This window comes from Athene cunicularia (assembly GCF_003259725.1).
Source record: "Athene cunicularia isolate RWA chromosome 3 unlocalized genomic scaffold, athCun1 chr3_part1, whole genome shotgun sequence".
Classification (NCBI taxonomy): domain Eukaryota; kingdom Metazoa; phylum Chordata; class Aves; order Strigiformes; family Strigidae; genus Athene; species Athene cunicularia.
In genome coordinates this window covers 5,236,813-5,263,663 of record NW_020799097.1, presented here as the reverse complement: position 1 = coordinate 5,263,663, position 26,851 = coordinate 5,236,813, and the positions used below count along the sequence as shown (strand labels likewise).

Below are 26,851 nucleotides of genomic sequence, written 5' to 3'. Positions count from 1 at the left end.
ATCACTTAGCCATGCAGTAACCTGCTGCTACTTTGCTCATTCCTATTGGAAAGATCTGAGTGCCTAGTCCCACAGTTTATAGTTATCATTTTGTCCTGCATTATGCCAAAAATACTCATGTTGAAACCAAATGTTTCAGTGTATTTGCAGAGTACCTACTTGATGGGGCACTAACCCGAATCCTCACCAGCCTGTGCAGCATCACAGTTTCAAAGCAGCCAGGTTGATGGGGAGGGGGTGTGCAGCACCTGTGATTTCAGCTGGTCACCATCCACCCTTATCAGTGAGGTCTGACAACCTGACAGCAACTTGTCAGCAAGTGCTACCTTCACTGCCATGTTGCTCCAGCAGCAGAGAACGTATGGGTAAAGCATGTTCCATCTTGGCTTGTCATCCCATAAGGAATGTCCACTTAGGCAGTGAAATGACAGTCTGTTCACTTGAGTATTTTTTCCTTAAGGGTCTTAATACAAACACTCTGCACTGGATGAGAAATGCATTCTTCCCCTGGATTCACCATTTTGTTTTCCAACCTTGATATGCCAAGAGAAAATCAATGTGTCTTAGTCAGTGGCAGTCTAGAGCTTTAAAGGGCCCTCCTTCAAGCTTTAAAGGCCTGAAGTTGGCCGGAATTTTTTTACTGAATTCAAAGGGACCAAGATGCAGATTTCAAAGATCATGAGAATTAAAAAAAAAAACTGGAAGAGGAATCTGTAAGGCAAACACAGGTAGAAGACATTCATTATCAAAGAGCAGAGAAACCACAAACAGAAAGAAATGAACAAAATGACTGTCATTAGAAAGTCAGGAGGTTACTGACAATTTGTATTTTTCCAGCTGGCAAGCAAGAAGGCTTGTGAAAAAACATAAAGAAATATTTTAATTGTTGTCACTTTCTGTATATCCTGGTTTGAAGCACACCAATCTTTCTTGGAGGGAATCAGATACTTATTGAGGATAAACCCCCAAGGAGCTTTCAAGGCAAAGGTTTGGTTTGGGATCAATACCTAATTATGAAGAGAGAATAAAACAGCAAATCACTTAACCTCCTTGTTTCTCAACAATGTGAAACTACGGGCATGTGCCCCACTAAAAAAGCTTTTTTAAAGTAAAGAACTCATCAACTTGCAATCTCTGAAGACGATACAATGCCATTAGTTGGATTTGCAATTTCCAGCCAACTGCAGAAAAATCTCATTTTGAATAAAGTAGAATGATGCTGAACGTCTTAGAAATGTGCTACAGACTCTTCCACCATAAGGCAGCTGCGAGCATTATCCCGGGAAGGCTGTAGCCTCATTTTATGATGGGACACAATGAGCAGCAAGGCTAAATGAAGAGGAATAGGGCCATAATGCCAGAGACTGCCCCTGAAAAGGCACTCACATCCCATTGCCTTGTATGGATTCCACAAAGGACCTTCCACATGTATAAATCAAATTCCTTCTGGAGGGGAGATGAAAACCGTGAGAATTTAGGATCAATTTACCTGAAGAAAGTCCAACTGCTAAGTAGACAGGGATAGGAGGAACAGTATTGGACAAAACCCACAGAACTAGGTAAGGGAGAGGGAGCATTGGAATGAACTTCATTTGAGAATTAGTGAATTATCAGGGAAGGGCAGTGATGCAGACAGAGTGGAGGTGCACGGCTGCTCCTGTATGGGTTACTGCCAAATACAGGATTTGTATCTTATTAACAAACGATGAACTTTGAAAAAATATCACTTATCTACTTATATGTTTCTAAAGAGAGCTAAGTGAGATTAACATCAAAGTGCTGCTGGATTCAATCACATCTGTGCTGAACTTGACTGATTTTGCCTGAAGGCTTCTAGGTCCACAATGCCTAAAAAACATCTGAAAGAAGTTATCTGTATGCAAAAGAGATCAACTGAAGAGCTGCAACAGATATTTTATTTATTAGTATACCTGAAAAAAACCCAAGCCAACCCACCTACTAAATTTCCTTCATTCCCTGGAGTCATAGTTCTAGAGATAAAATTTTCTTGTGGGTACATATATAAATAATCCTCAAATAGAACAAGCAGAGAATTTACAACTTTCTTAGAAAGCACAAAACACCAGGCCACAGGGCAGTGGAACCAAAGGTGTGCGGCTGGCCATCCCTTGCTGATGATTACATTCTGTAAGTGATTAGTATAAGGCTGGTTGCGTTGTGTGACATTTCCACGTTACATCGATTGCTGCCTCTTCTCCAGGCACCTCTCAATATCATCCAACACTTGGACAGCTGCTTTTGGAATACGAGTCCCCGGACCAAAGACATTGGTAACGCCGGCTTCATACAGGAAGTCGTAATCCTGGTCAGAAAGAAATTTATAGTTAATAGTGCAACAGAAAATTGATAATTGATTTATAACTGGTGTGTGCTCTATCCTGTATGTTGGGTCTGAGAAACCACATGCAGCAAGTCTGAGAGAGAGGCAGCACAGCACCAAGGGAAATGGGAAATACACAGTAGTTTGGAGGCAAAAAATATTAAAAAATATCCATGGAAAAAGTTTTATTTGTTTATAATCAGATTAATGTCAGATCCTTGGAAAATATTCAAAAGTCAACTGGATGTGACCCTGAATAACCTGATTTAAATTTGATCTAATTTCTGATTTTCAAAAATACTGCTTTAAACAAGGGCTTGGACCAGATAACTGCCAGTGGGCTCTTGCAATCTAAGTCACTCTAATTTTATGACTGTCCAGAAATTTCAAAAAGACCTGGGAAGCAGTTACGTAGTCTCTCTTACTTCTATATAGGATATATTATACCTTTTCCAACCACAGGCTAGTACCATCCCATTGAGAGATACTGGACAGAACACAATTTGTCTTAGAAAAATACTATGAGTTTTGTTTACTCAATTTAAAAGTCTGCCATTCCTGTACACTTACCTAATTGGCTATAATAGGAAGAAGTCTGAAAAAAATGGAGTAACAGGAGATTTATATATAAAAACAGTTTGAATTTCTATAGACAGAAGATGATACAGCCTAGATACAGATGATACAGAAAGTGATACAGCCAGGCACACTGTGGATGAACTAAGGAAAACTCAAAGACAAAAGCACAGATCTGACTGCAAGGGAATTCAACAAACTGTTCAACAGTTTAGGAGAAATAGTCAAGCAGAGGGAATGAGAAGCAACACTGAGGCCTGATGACGGGGAACATGAGGGGAGGCTAAACAGCAAGTGAGACGTGTAGCCTATAGGTGCTGGGACCTGCCACATGTCTTAGGCACTAGCTGTGCTTCTTCTGAACTATCGTGTGAAGGCATGAAGTCCCTTAAGACAGGAGCTGGCCTTTATTAGTAATATTCAAGGTACTGGTCATTGGAAACAACGGAGCATAAAGAACATCTCCCTGAGGCTAGTCTTTTCACAACACAACTTAATATTTCCTTCAGGAAACACTGTAAATTAAACCAGGACACGGTCTACAGAAAACAGATCAATGAGACCTGACAGCACTCTGTGACCATCCTGTAGATCTGTGCTGACCCTGGTGATTGTACACAGTAGCCTTCAGCACTGTACATCACCTCTGACATTAACAGAATATATGAAATAGCTAAATCCAGTACAGACAGAAATAAAGCAGTCTTCTAGTCTTGATGGAAATGATGTTGGCCCGTACCTGAGGTGGGATGACACCTCCACATATGACAAGAATATCTGGCCGGCCAAGGGCATTCAGTTCTTTCAGGAGTTCAGGCACAAGTGTCTTATGACCTGCTGCAAGTGTGCTCACACCAACACAGTGCACATCTGCATCAACCGCCTGCTGGGCCACTTCTCGAGGTGTCTGTATGGAAAGAGGATTATGTGACAAGTAGTAGCCCCAGCCTAGTGACTGAACAGGCATTAGAGGGAAAATCACTGCATTTGAAACACACTGGACACCGCTCCATCAGCCATACCTGGAAGAGGGGACCTATGTCCACATCAAAGCCAATGTCTGCAAATCCTGTGGCAATAACTTTAGCTCCTCTGTCGTGGCCATCTTGACCCATCTTTGCAACAAGTATACGAGGTCTGCGCCCCTCACGATCGGTGAACTTGTTAACTCTGATTGAAAACACATATCGTATCATTGTAAGTCACTGAGACTCCTTACAAGTATTTCCACAAATAAAAAAAAAAGCACTGGCTGCAACTGTAGCATAACTTCTGTACATCATATAATAAAAAGACCTTCTAAGTCATGGTTTGGCTATGTAGTCTGCCTACTATGTTAATATTTGTGTTATATGAGTACTAACTGATTTCTTGTATTTACTATAACAATAAAACATTATTTTTTAAAGAAAAACACTCCACTACCTTTCTGCTTTCTAACAGACAAAATACTGAATTCTCGAAGGGTTTAATGAGCTGAATTACAACTAAAACCTAATTTTTAGATTTTAAGAATAATTATGACCAATTATTTCAAAAGCACTTGCATGGCACACAGGCTGCAGAGATGGGTCCTAGACATCACACTGTGCACCATCATCCAACTGGCATAAGTCTGTGCAGGAAAGGATTACCACCGGATCCCCCATTCTGTACACTCATTCCAGTGCCTCCCTTTTTCTGGCCAGTGGCAGTTCAGATTTCTGTTGTATTAAAGTGACTCTCTTGAGACCACAGTCTCAAGAGATTAATCTTTCTTCTTCTGTCTCATCCATTGAAGTGCTAAGGCTTGGGGACAACAGGCTCAAGCCAGAGTTGACCTATAGATGAATCCTGTATAATTTATGACTGATAACCATTGTGCTAGTAGGTTTTGTACCACCTATGCTGATGTAAAAAGTGCTAAAGTGTTGAAGTATTGAAGCCTGAACAACGGGCCCTGAGCCGAAGCTGCTGACTTAGTATGTAGTCATTAGTGAAATATGTACGCTCATTAATGAAAGATGTAGCTTAGATATCATAAAACATGTCTACCCTGAATATAACTTTATCCTTCTTTGTGTGTGGGCAAGTTCACAAGGCTACGGAGCCAGCTGTCTGACCCTGTGACCAGATGTGTGACCTTGCTCATAAATAAATTAGATAAGCAGGGAAGCTCCCTTAGCTTCCTCCTTGAGCCCTGGCCAGGCTCTGGGGGAATCTAATGTGAGAGTGAAACCAGATGCTTCCACTCAAAACAAAGGTGCCAACCATTCCGGCTTACTTATTTTTGGTATATAAGGCTGGACCTGCTCACAGCGACTTTGGATGCCTCAGCTACAGGTGGATGCATTATGTAGGATTTCCCATTTCCTGGGACAGGCTCTCCAAATCCTCCCCGTAACTGGGGCTCCCCAGCGACTGCGGGTCTGGATGATGGTAACGTATGCAAGTGGGGATGTATCTTTCTTAATCACTATTCTCTCTCTCATAATCCCATAATGATTTGATGCATTACCCTGTATTTTCCTATTTGTTTGCTTTAAGTCCTGTTTGTTTACTTGAAGTGCACTATTCTGTCTTTTCTTACTGCCTGTTTTCTGTATTACTCTGTTGCATTATTTAGTTATCCCCAGTAAAACAGACCTACTCTTTTCACTCTTGTGTCTGAGTTTAACTGGCATCCTTAATCAGCAAAACATCCATGTACTGCCCGTATTTTATTTTGAGTGGGACTACCACTTCTCAGGAATATTACTAAAAGGATTTTTTTCCATTGTACTGTTCTGAGCATTCTATTAATGATGGAGTTGTATGGATTTGGTGCACTTTGAAACCATATGCTGACCTGGCTGGAATGATCACTGTATGAATCCAGTGGCTTAGCCTGGGGAAAAGACTGACTCTTTATCTTAATGATAAGCATTTATCAGCACAGATTTGAACAGCCTCAGGAGATGATGCCAGGACAGGAATATGCATCATCTAAGAGGGAAAAAATAAGAACTGACAGCTTAAAAAGGAATTATGTCAAGAGTGCCTGAAGAAGCAGACTGACAAAGCTTCTGCTTGAGAATGTATGAGTTGGGCTTGCCTTCTCTATTCCTAAGGACTGCTAAGAATATCAATGAAGTAGGTATCTGAATTGATTTGTAGTATCTTGAAATCCTTTTCTCTGTGTTGTTTTCTGTTTCCATATTCTCGATTTCCTATTTCTCCACCCACAGGCTCCCTCCCAACAAGAACAGTTCTAGGTACTCCAGCCTCAGACCACCTGAGTCACAGCAACCCAGGGCTTGGTTTAAGAGGAAAAGTGAGATCACGCTTTTGAAGGCCTGTGCAAAGGTGACACGTAGTTAATCCAGTTTCATTACCATGTTTACTAACTGGTACCTATGACCTTGGACGTAAAGGCAGGTATGTAAAAAAGGGAGTGACATCTTGATTCTCAAGGAATCGGCTGTTTTCTGTAATTGCATAATTACAGATATTTAAACTTAAAATAAATATTTGAAATAAAAAACAACAGTGACAGACCTCAACACAACTACTTCCAAGTCAGGCTAAACATGACCATTGTGAACCCATCAAGTAATTCCCTTTTAAGAGATCCTGTAACTCTATTTAATGTGTAAGCCCCAACACAGCAGGGAATTATGAACATCAATTCATATTACATCACCACCCACTAGAGCAATTCAGCAGCTTTACCCAAGAGGACAGCAGCAAAGCAGAAGCTGACAAAAGGCACAAATGGGCACTGTTTTCACACATACTACCATCTTCTGATGTTTTCTCCCTTGTGATATGAGTAACACTGATAGACTGGAAGTGGTATGTGGAAATCCAGAGAGATTTTAAGCTTACAATTTTAGGAACAGTAAGAGTGAAGTTGCAGGGTTACCTTATGGGCAGAGAAAACCCAGGTTTTGCAAATATGAATTGCTGGAAATATCTGTAGAGATCACTATTACAGAGTCTTCAAAAGAAGCAATCCCATGTATGGGGACTTCAGGCAATGTTTTTCAGCTTCTTAATCTTACGGCTGTCTACTCTGTTTGAACAAAATCCTTAAATCATAATAACATCACCTCAGTGGATTTTGTTTGCAAGTAAATACAAATTCAATTAAGTTTTGACTGTTCTTGCACTTATTTCTTCTCATTCTGCTTAGTTGCTTACAGGCATGAGAATGACTCTACAAGTCTTTGTTTTATTCTGGGAATGTCACTCAGATTTAGGGAATGCTTTTTTTGGGGCACAGTGAGTAACACGTGTATCTAATAGATTAAATATGAGACTGTGTTCGGCTTCCTGGGAAGCTGTTCTCACCTGTTGATGGCATGAAGAATTTCATCGCTCTCTCCAAACTCCTGGCGATAAGCTCCGCTCACCATTCGGTCACTGGCTTTATGTTCCCCAAACACCTTCTTCATGGCATCTGTTATTTCTCCGACGGTGCACCTAAGATAGAGAAAGAAACAAAGTATTAATGCTATCAGAAGGCTTATTTGAAAACAGAATACAGAAATCACAGCCAGTGGCCCAACTATTTGCCTTGCTGCAGGACACAGCCATTTACAGTCATTTCACCTTTGGTGCTACAACTGAACATCTGACTCACCTCAGTGTCATCCGCTAATAGAACATGCAAGAGTATTTTTAAGAAAATACTGTTTTGCTTTTGTGAGACGTGATTTTACAAGTGACAAGGCAACAGGGACCACAGCATGGCATAATATTTCAGGATATTAAATCAAATTTTCTCAACTAGGAATTTTTTTAGCATTCAGACTGCAAGATCTTGCATTTGGATTCATACTAAAAATCAAAAGGAAAAAAAAAAGGAAGACCATATAGAAAAGACTGAAATCTAACTTAACTGGAATTTGTCTGCCTTTCCCTTTATGTTTGTATTTTAGTATTTCTTCTTCTTCTCTACTCCTGACATAGTTCCTTCATCCACTGAAATGTAAAATAATCTGGGAAATCCAGCTACATGAAAATTATAAGCTTTGTTTGCTACTGGAGACACTGTGCATGTTCAAAATAATAGACATGTTACTGCTGCAGCACAAGTGCTACAAGCCAGCCAGGCTGTGCTGTTTTCTTGTACAAACATCAGAAATAACAGCCTCTGTCCCAAAGCATTTAAAAATCTCATGCTTGATGGATTCCACCTTTCTGCGTAAAATCTAAAATGCAGACTGGACCAAAAACACATGAGCAGCTGAGCTGGTAGCTCCATCACTGCAAGCTTCTTACTTTTGGTATGAAATTAACTGGGAGTCAGTATGCACAATGATTTTGAAGGCATGCTACTGAGGTCTTGATGAAATGTTTCATCAAAGGTATTTTAATGAAGATATTTTAGCTCATACTTGAATAGGAAAAGACTAGAGAATTTGTATACTTAGAAATGAGTGCAACTTGCTGCAAACTTTGTCAAAGGAAAGAAAGAAAAATACTCCTCTTATAAAACACTTTAAAAGCATGGTTACAAATACAGAGACCAAACCCCATCCACTCAGCTACTTGCGAGAGACTGCAATGTCCTATGCCTGTCTCAAAGCTTGCTTGTGTCTGTGCAAACCTCCAAGAGAAGCTGCTGCGGCCTGTGAGTCGCTCTGGGGTATGCTGCCCAGAGAAGCGGGAGTGTATTGAAGGATGCACCCCCCCAATTCCTTGAGGTTGCATTGTCTGGACTCTTTACATAAGCCTCAAAGGGGCAGACATGGACTGAGCTGGCCCCATCCTGGACCTGTCTGTGGCTCTATTGTGTAGGCCAGACCCCATGCATGCATTGCTAATGAAATTGTAAGAGGCAAATGTTCCTGTCCTTGATAGCTGGATGCAACAAAACCTGTTGGGCCAGAGAAAAAAAAACCTAAGGTGAGCAGATAATGCCGACCAGCAGGTATGATGAATTTAAAAAGGCAACAGAAAATCTTGCTCTTTGTGCATCTACCATCGAAGTCAGACCCAAGTGCATCTACCATCAAAGCCAGATCTGGTGCATCCACCATCAAAGCCAGATCCGTGTGCACCTGCCACCGAAGAACTGAAGACTGAGGACCAACGGGATGCTGCTGAATCCATGGTGGTGACGATTCTTGCAGCCCTATCCCGCATCCTTGTTTTATTTCTTCCTTTTTCCTCCATGTTGTCCTATCGCTACCCCTCTTCACTTTTTTAATAATAAAAACCTGTTCTGGGTACACGGCCTTTGACCTCGTTTGTGTCTTAATCTTGCTCTTGGGATTGTATCGAAACCTCCCCCGACACTGGATCAGGACACTACTACTAAGCACATTTTAAACCCCTGGAATTCCCATTTTCTCCTGTCACTCTACATTTAACTTTAAGCTACTCCGAGGCAAAATTAGGTTAAGCATCCTTAGAACTTTTATATAAAATGCTCAAAGGATGTCTGGACAAGATGTAACTTCTTGTCCATGTGCTTTTAGAAGGGGATGGACAAATGACTGCACTCAGTTTTCCTTCTGCTGTTTGCAGTTTCAGTAGCTGTTATCTGATTCCTACCATATGCAATCTGCCATGCATCCAACGTAACAGAAGATGGATTTCTTCTGCATTAACAGAATTCTGTAGTAATTTCAGACAGATATTTTACTTCCTGTGACCCCCCAGTTATTTTTCCATCTTATGTTTTTTATACTCAGCAAACTTAATCAGAGTTATAAACTGTTAATGTAAAATGGGAAAAATCCCCTCCTGAACACACAGCCGAGATCTGTCTGAAGCTGGTCTCTTATCTCTAGGTATCACTCTTCACGGTTGACCTGCTTTGTCTAGAAGGCAGTATCATGCTGGAACACGCATTTTTAGCTCATGTTATTGACACAGTCTTGGCCGCTATTTGTCATGTCCCCTCCGCCTGGCTTTCTGGGATTATGTATTTAAAGTTCTCTGTTATTATCCACTTTTCTACTCAGCGCACTAAGGACTTCATAAGCTAGAATCATGAGGATCGTAGTCTAGAAAAGCAGGTAATGCAAAGTAATACCAAATTTATAGTATCTGTATGGCTATGTGTGAATGTGAGAAGAGGAGGCTGAGGGGAGACCTCCTGGCCCTCTCCAGCTACCTGAAAGGAGGGTGCAGAGAGGGGGGATGAGTCTCTTGAACCAAGTAACAAGCAATAGGACAAGAGGGAATGGCCTCAAGCTGCATCAGGGAAGGTTTAGACTGGCTATTAGGAAGCATTTGGAATGGGCGGCCCAGGGAGGTGGTGGAGTCCCCATCCCTGGAGGGGTTTAAGAGTCGGGTTGACCCAGCACTGAGGGATCTGGTGTAGTTGGGAACTGTCAGTGTGAGGTTAACGGTTGGACTGGATCATCTTCAAGGTCCTTTCCAACCTAGTAGATTCTGTGATTCTGTAATACGCTTAATTTTTACAGTACCTGTAGGATCTCAGAAATCTTAGCAAGCACTCACCTGAGTTACAAGAGTTTTCAGATCTTACTCACTGATATCATCAGTTTTTGTTTTTCAGGACATGTAAATAATCTTATTAATACTGCTCTCTGATATTACTAACAAAAATTTGTACTAACAAAACTGTGTAAGTGCTAGATTAAGTGAATTCCCCAAGGTTAAAAAGCAAGGTTTCAGCAGACTTAAAAATAGTATCTGTAAACACTAACTCCCTCTCAGAGTGCTAGACATCACAGATTGCAGCCCGATATAGATACATGCCATGCATAAACACTGACAAGTTACTCCTGTGTAAACACTGGCAGTTTGGTGAAGGCTTACAGGGGCATAACACGTGTCCTTTCTTCTAGAGAAAACTCTAAGCTTAGATAAATCTTTCTCTTCTGCAGAAGCAGCATCCGAGTCTAACTTCAGTATTAAAGCACATCACGTGTAGATAGAGTTGTGGTGTGTTTTTCTGTCCTTACTATGCAGAAGTGTGAATGAAAGTTTCAGGTAACAAGTGAAAAATAAATGGTTTGGACTATCAATTTTATTGAAGTATAATCTCGTGGCTGGGACAAAGATTTTTGTGGACTGCATAAAAAATGAAATACATTTCTTTTTCTGTAAATACTGCTTCTGAAATTCTTGTATTTTGAAAATTCTGCCCCAATTCTCTGCAACCCTTTAAATCTAAAATTCCCAAGTAACAAGAAGAATTTTGATTTTAAACTATTCATGAATGCTTTCCTACTATTTACCACTAAATATATTTTTTTTAAATCTCTGACATATATGCATCAACAGTGGAATAACTCTGTCTGGAGCCAGGAATACAGATTCTTTCTTAACAGGGAAGGAAAAGCATACTTTTAATGACCCTTATATTTTTCTCTAATCAGCTAGCCACAACATTGGACAAGTTCTTTACAATTTGGATGCATAAAACCCCTTCCATTTCTGTTTATTGTTACAGCAAGATTTTGTTCTGGAGACAAGTGTATTCATCTCACTACTATACAACTTAAGTAGCATATGTAACAATTCCTATAATTAATTTACAGTTTTTTCAATGCATGCTGATAAAAACCTACTAGACAATTATGCAAAATTGACAGAAGTCATTTTGCCTTTATTGTATATATTTGTGTTTCCTTCATATGACTGTTGTGGGAATACAACAGAAGATTGGCAAGGAGGATTGTAAACTCACTCAAGTGACTTGAAGCTGGGATGCCAAACCCCACATATATCACACTAATTGTTTAGCTTTGTGTGCTTGACAGGTAGAAAATCTGCACTTAGGTAACACAGGCCTGTGAGAGACTCAGACCTTATCAAACATCCTTGAGATTCCTGCCCTGCTGTGGGAAAGATCAAAGCACAGTAGAAAAATATGCCTGCAAAAATCCCAAATATATACAGGCAAGGGCAGCAGGCCCAAGATACTTTCTTTCTTCTTTTCCTGACTAGCAAGGACCAAGCTCTGCGGTGCCTGTGTCCCCACTTGTGTGCCTCTGCCTGGGTGTTGCTGCAGAAATCCCACAGGTCACGAGGTAATGAGAATAAATTTACACTTTGCATTTAATCTGTGGTTTTGTGGTTGCTCCTGCATCCTGCCTGTGTCGGCTCATACAACTGTCATGCACATCTGCTTTGTGCAGAACTGCATGTTTTTAGAACACAACATTTTCAGTTGGAAGGGTCTTACAATGATCACCTAGTCCAACTGCCTGACCACTTCAGGGCCAACCAAAAGTTGAAGTATGTTGTTAAGGGCATTGTCCAAATGCCCTTAAGCACTGACAGGCTTGGGGCATCAAGCACCTTTCTAGGAAGCCTGTTGCAGAGTTTGAGCACCCTCTTGGTAAAGAAATGCTTCCTCATGTCTAGTCTGAACCTCCCCTGGTACAACTCTAAACCATTCCCACACTGGATCCCAGGTAGAATTGCTCAGCACCCTCAAGAAGCTGCAGAGAGCAATGAGGTTGTTCCTCAGCCTCCTTTTGTTCAAGCTAGACAAACCCAAAGTCCTCAGCTGCTCCTCACAGGACATTCCTTCCAGCCCTTTCACCAGCTTTGTTGCTCTCCTCTGGATGCATCCAAGGACCTCTGCATCCCTCTTAAACTGTGGGGCCCTGGACTGCACACAGTACTCGAGGTGAGGCCGTACCAAGGCTGTGTACAGGAAGATAATCACCTCTTGTGCCCGGCTGGTTATGCCGTGTTGGATGCACCCCAGGATGCAGTTTGTCCTCTTGGCTGCTGGGGCACACTGCTGGCTCCTATTGACCTTGCTGTGACCATCCCAGATCCCTTTCTGGGGAGGGCTGGTCTCCAGCTATGTTTCCATAGCACCCTTTGTTTACCTATTAACAGGTAATTTACAACCTAATCTGTAGTTTTAAGTACATTTAAAATTATGAAGTGCAGACCAAAAGATAGCTATCCTGTTTTATTAACATAGTTTCATGTTTTATCAGTCTATAGCCCTTACAAAATGCCTGGTGGCAAAGGTTTGTATGTAAACTGTAGTCTGCAACTTATGAATTTCTGTGCTGCCAGAACTACTGCTGACCAACTGTGCTACATCAGAGCGTTCACTGATCAGATTCCCTGTGGTCCTCCAAAGCAGGTGATTTCCAGACAAGAGGAGCTTGGCTCTTGGATAAGCTTTTGGGCAGTTCAGCAAGGTCAGTGGGATGACAGACAACCACAACTGTGATGGCCAGAGAGGATATTGTTCAATTCAGTGTCCTACCAGGCACAGAATCCATCTCCTTCAGCAATTTGTGCTGTGACTCTCTCCCAGTGGTTTCACAACCAGCTGTTGAGCCTATGCTGCACAAATACGAGGTTGAAGAAAGTCAATGAACACAATGTGCCTGTTAGGAATCACAGAATCATCTAGGTTGAAAAAGATCTTGAAGATTATCCAGTCCAACCATTTACCTAAGATTGACAGTTCCTAAATACAACAGATCCCTCAGGGCTATGTTGACTCTACTCTTAAACACCTCCAAGGATGGGGATTCCACCACTGCCCTGGGCAGCCCATTCCAACGCCCAACAACCCCTTCTGGAAAGAAATGCTTCCTAATAGCCAGTCTAAACCTTCCCCAGTGCAACTTGAGGCCATTCCCTCTTGTCCTATCACTTGTTCCTTGGCTCAAGAGACTCATCCCCCCTCTCTGCACCCTCCTGTCAGGGAGCTGTAGAGGGCCAGGAGGTCTCCCCTCAGCCTCCTCTTCTCCAGACTGACCCCCCCCAGTTCCCTCAGCCGCTCCCCACCAGACCTGTGCTCCAGACCCTGCACCAGCTCCGTTGCCCTTCTCTGGACACGCTCGAGTCATTCAGTGACCTTTTTGGGGTGAGGGGCCCAAAACTGAACACAGGAATCGAGAGGCGGCCTCACCAGTGCCGAGTACAGGGGTCAGATCCCTTCCCTGTCCCTGCTGGCCACACTATTGTTGACACAAGCCAGGATGCCACTGGCCTTCTTGGCCCCCTGGGCACAGTGCTGGCTCATGTTCAGCTGGCTGTCAATCAACACCCCTAGATGTAGTCCATTAGTGCTTTTACAAGTATCAAAACCAAGGTCACCAAGGAGAGAAACTAGCAGTTGTCTGGTCAGCTTTGATACAGAATCCCTGGTAAATCTAACACCACCCTCCTGTGACCTTTGCAGTTCAAAGACAGGTGTAGACATGCTGCTGGCAGTACTGTGACAAGCTTTCTGTGGAGAAAATATATTCAAAATATGTCTGTTCTTTGTTCAAGGAAAGGGAATGAAGGAATTTGAGACATCATAGTAAAAACAGAACCATGCTCCAGTAAGGAGTGAATTTGGTTTGCTCATTTCTGGGGCATTCAGCTAATTAAGTAACAGACAGGTCTGATCTATTCTAGAGACCGACGCTTACTTTGAAGCAGGAATTAAAACAGTCTTAAATCACCTTAGGTGAAAAAAGTAAATGTTCCACTGGATTCTAAAGGATGCCTCATTGCTCCACTCAAGAGAATCTTTTACATCTTTGCCTGGCTAAGTAAACTTACTTATCTTTCAGTCAAAAAATGTTTTCACACCAATCTGTGGTGCAAGGAATGATGAAGCAACAGACCATGATAAGACTGTGAATATCCATTTTCACATCTCAGCCACTTCTTAAGCTCCCTGACCTATGAAATAGCACAGTGACAGAGAAACCTAGTTACGGTCTGAAACTGGTAAGAGTCTGCGTTGTAAACAACACAGTGTTTATGAACAACATAGTTTCATATTAGATTTTTTGCATCCATATTCTCTGTGAGAAATTAAAGTGTAGACTTTACAACGTAATAGTCTATCTTACAATGACAAACTGCAGCCATCTTTTACTTCCACCTTGGAAAAAAAACCCCAAAACGTCTCAAGACACCAACCTCACTGACACCATACCCAATAACAGTGAAAAGATGAACATGAACCACTGATTTTCAGAGCAGTTGGATATTCACTCCCACGCCCTTACCTTGAACGTGCTGCTTCCACTGCAAGCGCAAGTAAGTTGCCTTCCCCAGTAGCAGCACACTGTGTTAGAGCAGTGAGACTTTGCTGGGCTGCTGCTTCATCTCTACTAGCCTTCACCTAACGTGCAGGAGAAAAATATTAAGTTAAAAGAAACTACAAGGTGAACTGGGAAGTCGAGTGTGTACGACTTTCTGATTTCAAATATTAATTCTGGAGGTGCGGAATTGTCAACTCTCAATATATGCTATATATTTCAAAAGGAGTAGAAGTAAAAAGGTGTCTCAGACCTTAAAACACATGTACAGGTCTATTAAAGAACTTTAAAATCATTTTATCTACAATTCTAATTACAAAAGTGGATGTCAATTGCTGGTTCCATAACCTTGGCCCTTAACAGGGGACAAGCTCCACCAAATAGTCTGAGTGATTAAGTAATGTCACATACTTTTAGAGCAAAACATTGCATAACTGTTTTCTATCTCATTTTCAGAAAATATAAAGTTCTCAGTTTTGAAGGATTAGACATATTCATGAGACTATCTGACGTACAAGGATTAAAACCAAATGAACGTGACAAAAACGCTTTTGGATTCTAATACTGTGTTTCTTGGGATTTTTCATCAGCCTCCACTGAAGTTGAACAGAAATCCAACTTCTCTGCTAAAAATTACAACAGATTCTCAGAAATTGGAGGGTCAAGTTTCTGGAAGGTCACCTTTCCTTAGCGTTACAGTCTTTATCTGCAATTACAAGAACTTTCATTTTTAAGAAGGTAGTTCCCACCTTATTGATCTTCTCGATCTGCTTGCTACGGACTGAAGTATTATCAATAGCCAGAACTTCAACTGTCTCCTCTTTTTCTAGTTGATGCTTGTTTACTCCAACAATTACTTCAGACCCTATTTCCAGTGGAAACACCAGAAACTCAGAATACATTTGCAACTACTGTGAAAAGACACAATATTAATAGGACAAGAAAACACTGAGCAATATAATGCAGCACTTTGCTTTGTAACTATATACATTTCAAATATTTAAAATTTATTCTTATAGGAAGGACTTAAGCCTGTATTTTCCATATTTTATGATGAGAGATGATTACATGCATGAACATTCAACTCAGTGAATAGTGGGCCATAAAAATATTTGAAATAGAACAATATCTTACAAACTGATTTAGTAATGATTCCCTAATATACATTAGCTATTTTTCTAAGTTTACATAACTGAATCTTACAGAATTAAGCAGAAGTGCTGGTCTCCTGCATTGCTCTGCATTTACTTTTCTGATTTGCCAGATAAATAAGAAAGTGAAGTTCCTACCAAAAACTACTCCATGTGAAAAAAAATTAATTTATCATGTTGAAAAACTGTATTTTAGCTTTCTGTATGGACTTTAAGACCATTCTTATTTGTAGTGCCTGTTAACACTACTATACCCTTCATAGCAACATGAAATAATTTTCCTTGAGAGAGAAAACACTGAACTTTACTGATTATTGTTTACTGGTCTCAGTTAAAGACTTGCTTCAAAATTATCCTCCAAACAAAAAAGTTCAGAACATTTCTTTTATGTTTGTATTATCCCAAGTTTCTGTTACTGGACTGCTACTGGAATGCAGACTACAAAAAGCAGAATAGAGCTGTAAGCACACATATATACACATCTCCACATATACTTAGTATATGCATACATATGCGCATCTATATCTATCTATCTATCTATCTATCTATCTATCTATCTATCTATCTATCTATCTATCTATCTCTCACAAAGAGCTGTATCATTCTCTAATGTGCATTTTTTCTGGTCTTCAGTAAAAATGGGCAGCTCTCAAGCAAAACCGGGAATTTGGCCAGATCATTCAATGTTGCCATCTGCTGGCAGTCATGCTTTTAAATTCAGGAGTCACAGTTTTAAAGACACTATCAGAAATTAAGTGATCAACTGTTGAAGACTCAAAATACTCCTTAAAAATAAGTCTTTCTAGTGTTTTGTCTAATCTAGTCTTAAATATATCAAGCAAGACTGTTTTCATACTGGTATTGTGTTTCATATATCCTGCTATCTCTTTCACTGACATAAAACTAAAATATTACCATTTTATCATTCACAATCTGCTACTCCTAAATGAAGAAGAAAACACCCAATGCAAACGTGCGTAAAAAACCTTTATAAAAAGGTATTCTATTGGCAATTTTCCCTTTTTCATCTCCCTGCTCCCTACCAGAGTCAATCCTGGCTTGTCTTCGGGCTGCACACTCTTCAATACGAAGTTTGGGAATCCCCTCAGCAACAGCTTTGGCCATTCCACCCATTTCTTCTATCTCTTCAACAAGCTGAAAAATGAAAAGGATTAAAAAAAATATGAGTAAAGTTCACAAAATGAGCTTTGCACTTGTACTGCCATCCAAATTTCTATTGTAGCTATATATACAGTCCTGTGCTCTTAAAAGTGTGTTTCCTATCTCCATGTCTCTGACTACAGGTTTTGGTATAAATTAAGAGACACCTCAAACAAAAGAGCATTTTTATTACCAAAATTCCATGAATTCAGTAACAGTGCACAGCATACTGTTCAACCAGTAACGCCCATGGATGAAAAGGCTTAAAATTTGAGCCCTTGACTCTGCACTGGCTTCTGCCTGCCAACCAGCTCTTATGGTTCTATGTATACAAATACAAATAAATTGATAAAAGCTGGGGTCAGTTCTCTGATCCTGAAAACAAGTGGCATGGCATGGTTCAACTCTCACACAGCAGAAGCCTGTTCAGCTCCCAAACAGGGTGACTGCATTCAAACTGCCTACTGAAAACGGCCATCAGACCATGCCTGGCACTGTCTAGAAGGGTCCTAGTTGTCAAGGACGTAAAAAAGATGTTAGACACTGTTTAAGCCTGTATTAGCTTATTTATTTGGGACTTTGCATAAGAGCAACAATTTGCTCAAAAGAGCATCACTGGGTTTAGCTGTAGGCCTAGACATGTAGGCATGTATCTTTATGCAAGATTGCCACCATTCAGACTGAGGCTGCACAGGATTTTTCATGTGCAAGTAATGACTGACAGCTAAAAACATTATTTTAAAAAGTATTTTGATCCAAAAAAAAACCTTCTCCTAAATTCTGCATAATACTCAAGTATGGGCAGACATCTTGGCTACAAAACTTTGTTGTCAATAATCCCCTAGTTTTAAAGTTTCCAGGAGATCACCATAGGCATGACTAGTCATGTAATTAAGTAGGTCAGTTTGACTCTTTCTTCTGCTGAACTCTCTTTTTTTTTTTTTTCTTACACCAGAGATCCCAGCAAACTGGGAGCCTTCAGCATGCAGGGGACTTTGCAGTGCTTCATTATTTGTTCCACACTGGAATATTTCCCTTTTGAATGTAGTCTACTAGAAGGCCAAAGTCTCTCTAAATATACACTGTATTTTTGTAAAGTTCATTTACAAAGAAATCACTGAAACATAAGTGTAAAATAATTCCTTCTTTAAAAGTTACCAACTTATCACGTAGTGCCTTAAAGGACACTTCTCATACCTAAAATTCTCCCACAAAACATAAAAGGTTACATAAACTGACCTTTAAAGCAGCTTCATAGACATCGTTGGTGAGGCACTCCATGAGGTAAGATCCTCCCCAGGGATCTGCCACTTTGGGAATACCTGACTCCTCTTGAATGATGATCTGTGTGTTCCGAGCAATGCGAGCACTCTTCACTGTAGGCAAACCCAAGGCTTCATCAAATGAATTTGTATGCAGAGACTGTGTACCTCCAAACACTGCAGCCATTGCTTCGATTGTGGTACGGATAACATTGTTAAAGGGATCCTGGATGGAAAAGAAAAGCTCTGAAGCTCAATGGTCCTGCCGTGGGCTGCAGTAGATTAGTGACACATATACTACTGCAATGAAATGAATTCAAGACTCCCCACTGAAACACTGTGATCATAACTAAAGCTGAACCCCCCCCTCAGTCAATAACAAGCATCTAATCAAACTGATGTAACACCTACCAGTATCTCAGACAAAGAGATAAATCCATAAAGCAAGCCAAAATTATCAGTGTATGAGTAAACCAGTCAAGACAACAAAGCAAAGCCTAACTTATAAGTAGTGGTGTGTCAAAGAACTTAACAAATCCAAGTTGGAAAGGATGGAACAGGTAGTCCTGATGTTCCCAATCCTCAGATTGCAGAATTCTCAGAGCTGTGAATAGCAGATCTGTCAGACAGGTTACTAACCAAGATCTGTTCTGGAACTAAATGTGCTTAATATTTTCATTAATGACAGCATTACATAAAGCTAAGAATTAAGTTGAAATTAGCTGGTGCTATAAAATTGAAAGATATCTATGGGAGAACTGGGATATTAACCAAAACAAAGGCATAATCTGGAGTACGAGGCATACTCAATATTAGAGAATATAATCTCAGCCTTTAGGTCAAAATTTTTTATCTGCTCTTTTCAGACATCTAGCAGTTGAGTTGTATATACGTGCCTTTACAGTCAAAGAAGAGTTATTGTGATCTCCAGGGGGTGATTTACGTTCTGAGATTAAGTGAAGAACCACACACTACAGTTGCCTGTCTTATTTCATGTGATTACTGAGGGAATTTAACAGTAGATCAGATTGCATACCTAATTCTTGACATGCTTAGTTGACATGAAATGCATCCAAAATAATTAAGAACTACCAGTGTAATAGGACCTTGAAGGAGGCAAAAATGAATCATGAGATCTGTGAATTATATTATTTTCCATAAAGAAACTGAATTAATATGATTATTTTACAAGCACATGGTAATTCTACCTACACTGGAGACTATTTCTGGTTCTGGTATTTCTTTAAATTCCTTTAAACAATTACAGAAAAATGTGATTTGGATGAGCAAGAATGTTAAACCTAATTTATGAGTGGATACCTATCTAAAGGCAGGCCAAAGGAAAATATACTTGCCCTTTGAAACCTATAAGGAGTAAACACTGGGCACTGAGGAGCTGTATTAAGATAACAATGTTTTGAAAAAACGATTATGATCGGGACAGAAATATATTTACAGTGGACACTGGAACATAGTTGAACATATTTTTGCTAGTATTAATCTTTTTGCAGTCATACAATACTTCTAATTAGAGGACTTGCAAAGGCCACTGTTCAAAAGATTCCATTGTTTTAGTTTTACTGTGTTCCTGTAATGTAAGTAAATATTACATTTGCTTGGAAGAACAAAACCAAGGCACAAAAGTCAAATAACAATGGTTGCAATCACAACCTAAAAATAACTCATCTTGCATGACTCTGATTGAGAAGGGCCTCGGAGTAAGAACTGGAAATCTGCTCTGACCTCACTTGGGAAACTATATACAGTCCATTGATTTATTTTCTTGTTGTGATGTAACTCAGCAGGAAGAGCAGAGAGTGCACCCTGTTTTAAAAGAGCAGAAGAGCTGTAACCATTACTTCACTCTTCAGCAGTGAGTCAGGTGCATGAATTAATTCCTTGACTTCTTAAATGTATTCTCAAGCCAGCGATCCTGAGAAAAAGGTGTCTCTACTTCCTCATTCAGCTGCATTTTTAAAGCATAACTTACAGGACAAATCCAAGAGTGAGCTTCATCCTCCGAGTCTTGAATTAATATAAGCACCTCTCTGCAATTCTCTCTCTACTTAGCATGTTTGGATCCTACTCTCAATTTAGTATTCATTAGACTGGGAACACACATGCCTAAGACAATGACTCCAGAATGAAAATGAAGGCAGACAATGAAGAGTTAGGCACTGAGACTCTGCCTATCACCATACTGGAATCCTTTTGTTAATACACTCTTTAAGTCTTTTAGCTTCTGTCCTTTTACCTGAGTGCTACAGGGCAGTCCAGAATACTGAGGTATTTTGTAAACCAACATTTAGGGAAGCAATGCTGCTGGCACTCAACAAGACTTTTTGTGTTATGTAAGCAAAAAGATGTTCCCAATGCTAGAGTGTGCATCTGTCAGACTAAGACAGATTGTCTCCTTCAGAAAGCTTCATCTTTATGAGTAAAACCAGCAGCCCCCTTTAAGATGTACACCATGAGAACATAATTAAATGAGGAAGTTGCTGAGAGTCCAATTTCTAACCTGCTCAGTGAGTGACCAGCCTGAAGTCTGACAATGAGCTCTCAGCAGAAGAGATTTGGGATCCTTGGGCTTAAACATTTTCTCTATCAGGTGAGCCCACAGCCGCCTCCCAGCTCTCAGCTTCGCTATTTCCATATAGAAGTTCATCCCAATTCCCCAGAAGAAGGAGAGCCTGTAATAAGAGCACATGAACAGGATAAAACATTAGATCACTCTAACATCTGTTTCAGTAAAGGAGACGTCCTACAGCAAGGTCTCTGATTAATTTACTATTACAGATGTAACTCAGACATAAGATAATGGGAACGTTCCTGGACACTGATGTCAGTTGCTACAGGATGATACACATTTATGCCAATAAACTGACTTAGCCTCCAAACAAGGTGACTGCAGGCAAACTGCCAATGACAGTGGTCCCTGGAACTGCTAAACTGTCACAGAGAGTGACACATTAGTGACAGGGAATGCTCCTGGACACAATCTACTAGTGTAGTTTTGCTCACAAACTACTTACAATGAGAAGACATTACATATTATGAGCATGCTTTCTTCCTTTTCCTAATGATTTTAATCAAAATTCTAAAACACACATCAGTTCAATATTGAATAGCATAACAGACAACAGACCAATTGATTTACTTTTTTCCTACTTATAGCTTCTATGATTTATAAACATAAACATGCATAGTTAAAGCCAGTAAAACTCACAGACTAAAGATGCACTTTTAAAACAGTGAATTAGCTACTGAAACAATTTGCCAAATGCTCGTACAAATTCTCCATCCCCAGAAGTCTGAAAATAAGGCCATAACTTTTTCTACATGATCCACATTGATTTTGCCACAGATCTTGAAACAGGTTAATTCACCTGACACCTACAGTTTGAATGTGCAACAGGCTACGTGAACCACACCTTTTGTTTTTTAGACTCAACATATAGTTAGGGAACCTGTAAATCAACTAGACTACTGAAACTGTGATCCTGCTTAGTTTGGCAGTAACTATACAAAAATAAACTAAATTTTATTTTTAGGAAATCTGCAACTGTAAATTGAAGACCTGAACTTCCCCTTGTTAAGCATTTTTCCCAAATATTTTGAAATAATAATAATGAAAAAAATTCAGTAACACTACAGCATAAAAGAACTGCAAGAGCTCTTGATGCATTGTGCAGTCCTAATGCTACAACTGCATTAGACGTAAGAGCTTTACATATCATCTTTCTGAGACCAACTGTCACAAGAGACCTTAACAATGCTTGGGCTTGTGAATGAACTTTATTCAGTTTATTAGTGTCTGTTGGAGTCTTTCTTCAGTCTAAGTGTCTGTTGGACCAGATATATTTTCCTACTGCTGAAAATGTGTAAAAAAACCCCCAAACAAAACCTATCTGCAATGTGAGCATTGCCACTATTGCTTATATCTGTAAAAATACTGAATTTGATATTAAAGTAGAGGTTTTAAGAAAAGTGAGTTTCATACTTGCAAATTTCTTTAGCTTACCTTGGTGCAAATTCATCAATAGTAAGGCCAGCTTTAAGTCCAGTTCTGCAGTACTCCAAACCATCTGCTATAGTATAAGCTAATTCCAGAATGGTGTCAGCTCCTGCCTCTTGCATATGGTACCCGCTGATTGAAATGGAATTAAATTTTGGCATATACTACAAAAATAAAAGACAACAGGGTACAACAGCAGAAGGGGGGGTTGTCAGATAATTGTTCTATCAACATTCGTAAATAACCAATTCTTTGTAGACTGTGAATACAACCCGCCTCTAATAAGTGGTTTTAGCAGATTTTTACTTCACATAATTTTACCTTTTTGCACTATTCATTGTTCTTAAACTATCACCCACCATGGTAAGTATCCTTCTCAATTACAGGCTGTGTGCCAGGTATCTCTCTAATGAAAATGCAACTAAGAAAACAACTGGTAGTACTGAACTTCCAGTCATCAGTTCAGGACTTCACTTCTTTCATTACCTCTTTCTCATGTTTAATTTTGCAGTAGAATTCCTCCAAGATTTCTTACCTCTTTGTTTATGCTTACAGCTGTATAATGCCTCTTAACTATAGGGATTCTTGCTTTCTATGCAAAGAACAGCCTGTCTGTTCCTCGTCTCCAAGCCTCCTGCCATCCTTTCGGGTTCAGGCTCATCTTAATCTGATTTTGATTTGGACAGACTTAAAAATCTTAAAATATATACTGTAAGTGATTTTGGATCTTAATTTCTCCTCCCAGCTTTTTCCACAACCACATCATTCTTCATTATGACAGGTCTTCCCGTCTTCTGCTTTGTTCTCCAAAGTGCCTCATAAATAATTAACTACATGTAATAACAGAAGTAAATACACTCAAACAATGAATACCTTTGAGGTGTACTGGAAGATGTCAGCAATAATCCGCATCGATGGTTCAGGGGGGAATATATATGTATTTCGGACCATGAACTCCTTCAAGATGTCATTTTGGATTGTCCCTGTCAGCTTCGCCTGAGGCACTCCCTGTTCTTCTCCAGTTACAATGAACGTAGCCAACACGGGAATGACTGCCCCGTTCATTGTCATAGAAACGGACATTTTCTCTAGAGGAATTCCATCAAAAAGGATTTTGGTGTCTTCCACTGTATCAATGGCAACTCCAGCCATCCCAACATCTCCTCGAACTCGTGGATTGTCTGAATCGTAACCACGGTGGGTGGCTAAATCGAAAGCAACAGATAATCCCTGCTGGCCAGCTAAACGAAAAAGAAAAATAAAACAAACCAACAAAGAGAGAGATTCAGAAGTGCTGAACAGACTTGCATTAGAACTGGATCTAAATTTATTAATGTTATTTCACATGATCCGGGCTTGGACAATACACCAATTTTTGTTGTTAACGCTGTCCCCTCCCTAAACTTGTCCAAGGTCTTCCAGTCTTAAAATTTAAATGAAAAAGCTTTTAACTGAGAAGAAAAAATATTGTAGTTCTTTTAGCTCAGCCACACAATCAGCTTATTGTGCTTAACAAATTACCGAGTAACAGTTTAGCCTCAAGTTATAAATGTGCATAGACAGACAGTATCAGGGCTTGTATACAGAATTCTACTTAGCTTAGATGGAAACAAAACTGTGATAAACTATGTCACACTACCTTCTTACTGCAAAATAAACACACGCACAGTTTGTTACCCTGGTTCTAGTGACATACCTTGTTTATTTGTGAAGGAAAGTGAGTCATTACTAAATCTGCAGTAGAAGAAAATTATCCACATGAAGAAAGGAATGGGACAGTTAGAGCTCTAGGCAGACTTGTTGCTGCAACCTGAAAGCAGTAGCTGAAACTCTGCTACCCCCAGGCATTCACTCCCTGACCAGCACTGCTGTTCTCCATCTACTGCGTTTGCAAATCCACTTCCCAAACCCAGCAGAGAGCCCTTGTCAGATACCAGCTATTTATTGTCTCTGGCCTAAAAAGCTAGGTGTTTACTCTGAAGCACAATGACAAAAAATTAAATTTCTGTCTAGTTTCAAGCAACAAAGATTTCAGCAATTATGACAACTGGTAATTAATTCTTTTTCAGAATTCCTCCAATTACAGAGATTTTAATTGAATTATTATAAATGCTTTACAAATTACTAGGTCAGATTCAGCATCTATGTTAAATAATTCAATATTAATACAACCATTAACAGAACAAGATAGAACTACAATATCACAATGTCAAAATTTGGTTAAAGATGAACAATCTCTGGCAGCAAACGTTCTTGAGTAACAGCTCACCCAACTGTTAGTACTTCTGCTTCAGCAGCAACATTCAGCAGTAAGAGTATTATACATTTAGAAAAATCTTTCTGCTGAAATGTTTGTTTGCAAATCTCTAATACCCTGTCTTTGTAATTTCTTAATTTCCTGACAGTCTTATAAATGGAAAGAATCAAAAATACTTGTAAGGATACTGCAGCAGCTAATATTGCTTCATATTAGCTAACCATAGTAACGCAAGAGGTAAAAATCTCCAAACTTCTCCCCCAACCATAAACAGTTACGTTTTGAGTGGGAGGGACTGTACAATGGGAAAGAAAAATGTCACAGATTTATTACTCAGAAGTCAACATTCAGTGGTCTGTTGTTTTGACTGGTAAGGTTATAATTAATTGCTAAGATCTATGACTGGTATAAAACTATCGCTTCGGTCTATCAAGAACAACTTTTTAGTCGTGGTTTTACAATGCCTAACTCAATAGTATATTATGATGAAGCTCTGTCTATTAGTTAAATAAATTGCTGCAAAGCACAATACTCTGCAGAACTACTGGGAAAACTGCTCTCAAATAAGGAAAATACCAACACTTTCAGGAAGCTGGCTTTACTGATACACAATGAATGACACTATTAATATGTACTTATGAGTTCATTTAAAATTTAAAATATGAGATGGAAGCCCAAAATGTCAGAATGCACTAACATCAGACGTTTAGTTAAGTGACTAAGTTCATAATTTTTTTCCACTAAAATCTTCTTTCACAGTCACAAATGAGTGTAAAGTGCTCCATGATCTCTGCTGGTTGGACCCTGGGATGCAGCCAAACAATGTCTAACTGTTAAAGCAGAATAATTAAAAATAACATTTCACACATAAATTTTTCCATCTCAACAGCAAAATAAAGCACCAGCAGTTTCAGAAATGATCCAGTTTCCCAATAATAGACATACAGCGCCACTGGGAAGATCTTATCAGAAACCAAAACTCACAAGGTTGAATAACTACATTTGCCATGTAATTCACCATATGAATGCTCCCCATTGCTTTACAAGGCAACGTTGTTTCCCAAACCAGCTGTCTCACCTTTAATGTTGTCCTTGTAGAACTTATTGCTCTCCTCCACTGTACTGAAGCCAGCATACTGGCGGATAGTCCATGGCCTGTATGTGTACATGGTTGGGTAGGGTCCTCGAGTGAAAGGTTTTACCCCTGGCAGCTCCTCAGGGAGATCTTTCGTGTCCCTTTTGGAGTATAAGGGCTTGATGTCGATCCCCTCTGGGGTGTGCCAAATTAAATCCTTTGGGTTCTTGCCTTTCAGCTGCTTTTCAGCAAGGGCAGCCCACTCAGGGTGCAGTGGCTGACTGTGCAGTGAACGCCACGCGAGCTGGCAGGCTGGAAGTTGTGCCAGGCATGTGCAGCGGTGGGGCCGCAGGCGCAGGAGAGCATCTTTGGCTCTCAGCATGTCTGCCCCTCTGGTTGGCAAGTACAGGGTAAACTGCAGAAAAAAAAGATGTATTTTGCATTATCATATAAATCTGACACGGGAGAGGTAAGCACGGTGAGGTCAAGCAGTTTCCTAAAGCAAAAACAATTACTCAGGAAAAAACAAAGTATATTTATTCACTTACTCATTTGACAGACATGCCCTCCCGTGGCCTTTCAACCAGAAAATGCATAAAAAGGTTCAGGAAAAATTCTACATTTTCCTCTAGCTGAGGAAAACTTTCCTACAATTAATCTATACCCACATATGAAATGTGTAACTTATTTCAGTCCCTAAGTAGCACCATTAATCAGTCACTGGAAGTGTCAGGAATGGAGATGGTAGCTACCTTCTCACCTTCCCACCTCTCTCTCTCATCTATGAATTCCTTAACATCAAAGAGAGACCCGAAACACCAGAGAGGCACTCTGGAGAAAGAGGATTGTCAGAAAATTGCTGACATATCATACACTTTGGAAAAGGTGCCTTGGGCTGGATGAAAATCACAGAATCACCTAGGTAGTCCAACCATTAAACTGAGTGTTGAAATCAGAGCTATACTAAGAAAGAAAGGAATAAAAAAAATGTGATATGCAAGAACACAGGGATAATACAAGTTGCAGCACTCATCTCACCACGCATGAGAC

At 39.9% G+C, this 26,851-nt stretch overlaps 1 protein-coding gene across 1 annotated transcript; it reads right to left on the bottom strand.

Annotated features, from left to right (window-relative positions):
* Positions 1 to 1,899: 1,899 nt before the first annotated feature.
* MMUT (methylmalonyl-CoA mutase) lies at positions 1,900 to 26,499 on the bottom strand. Its single transcript, XM_026845710.1, has 12 exons — positions 25,805 to 26,499; positions 23,343 to 23,710; positions 22,476 to 22,633; positions 20,973 to 21,144; positions 18,432 to 18,680; positions 17,075 to 17,186; positions 15,630 to 15,745; positions 14,848 to 14,963; positions 7,229 to 7,360; positions 3,940 to 4,087; positions 3,657 to 3,824; positions 1,900 to 2,323 (listed from the first exon to the last, which is right to left on the bottom strand). The coding sequence occupies exons 1-12, from the start codon at positions 26,181 to 26,183 to the stop codon at positions 2,195 to 2,197; spliced, it is 2,247 nt and encodes a 748-aa protein (XP_026701511.1). The 5' UTR covers positions 26,184 to 26,499; the 3' UTR covers positions 1,900 to 2,194.
* Between the last annotated feature and the right edge of the window lie 352 nt (positions 26,500 to 26,851).

Bases quoted from the DNA above. Each gene is read 5' to 3' on its own strand.
- MMUT (XM_026845710.1), bottom strand. From the start codon at position 26,183: ATGCTGAGAGCCAAAGATGCTCTCCTGCGCCTGCGGCCCCACCGCTGC. The intron at 3,825-3,939 runs GTATGGCTGATG...CTTTCCATACAG, and splicing joins ACATAGGTCCCCTCTTCCAG to ACACCTCGAGAAGTGGCCCA. The intron at 2,324-3,656 runs GTACGGGCCAAC...CTTTCTGACCAG, and splicing joins GAGGTGTCATCCCACCTCAG to GATTACGACTTCCTGTATGA.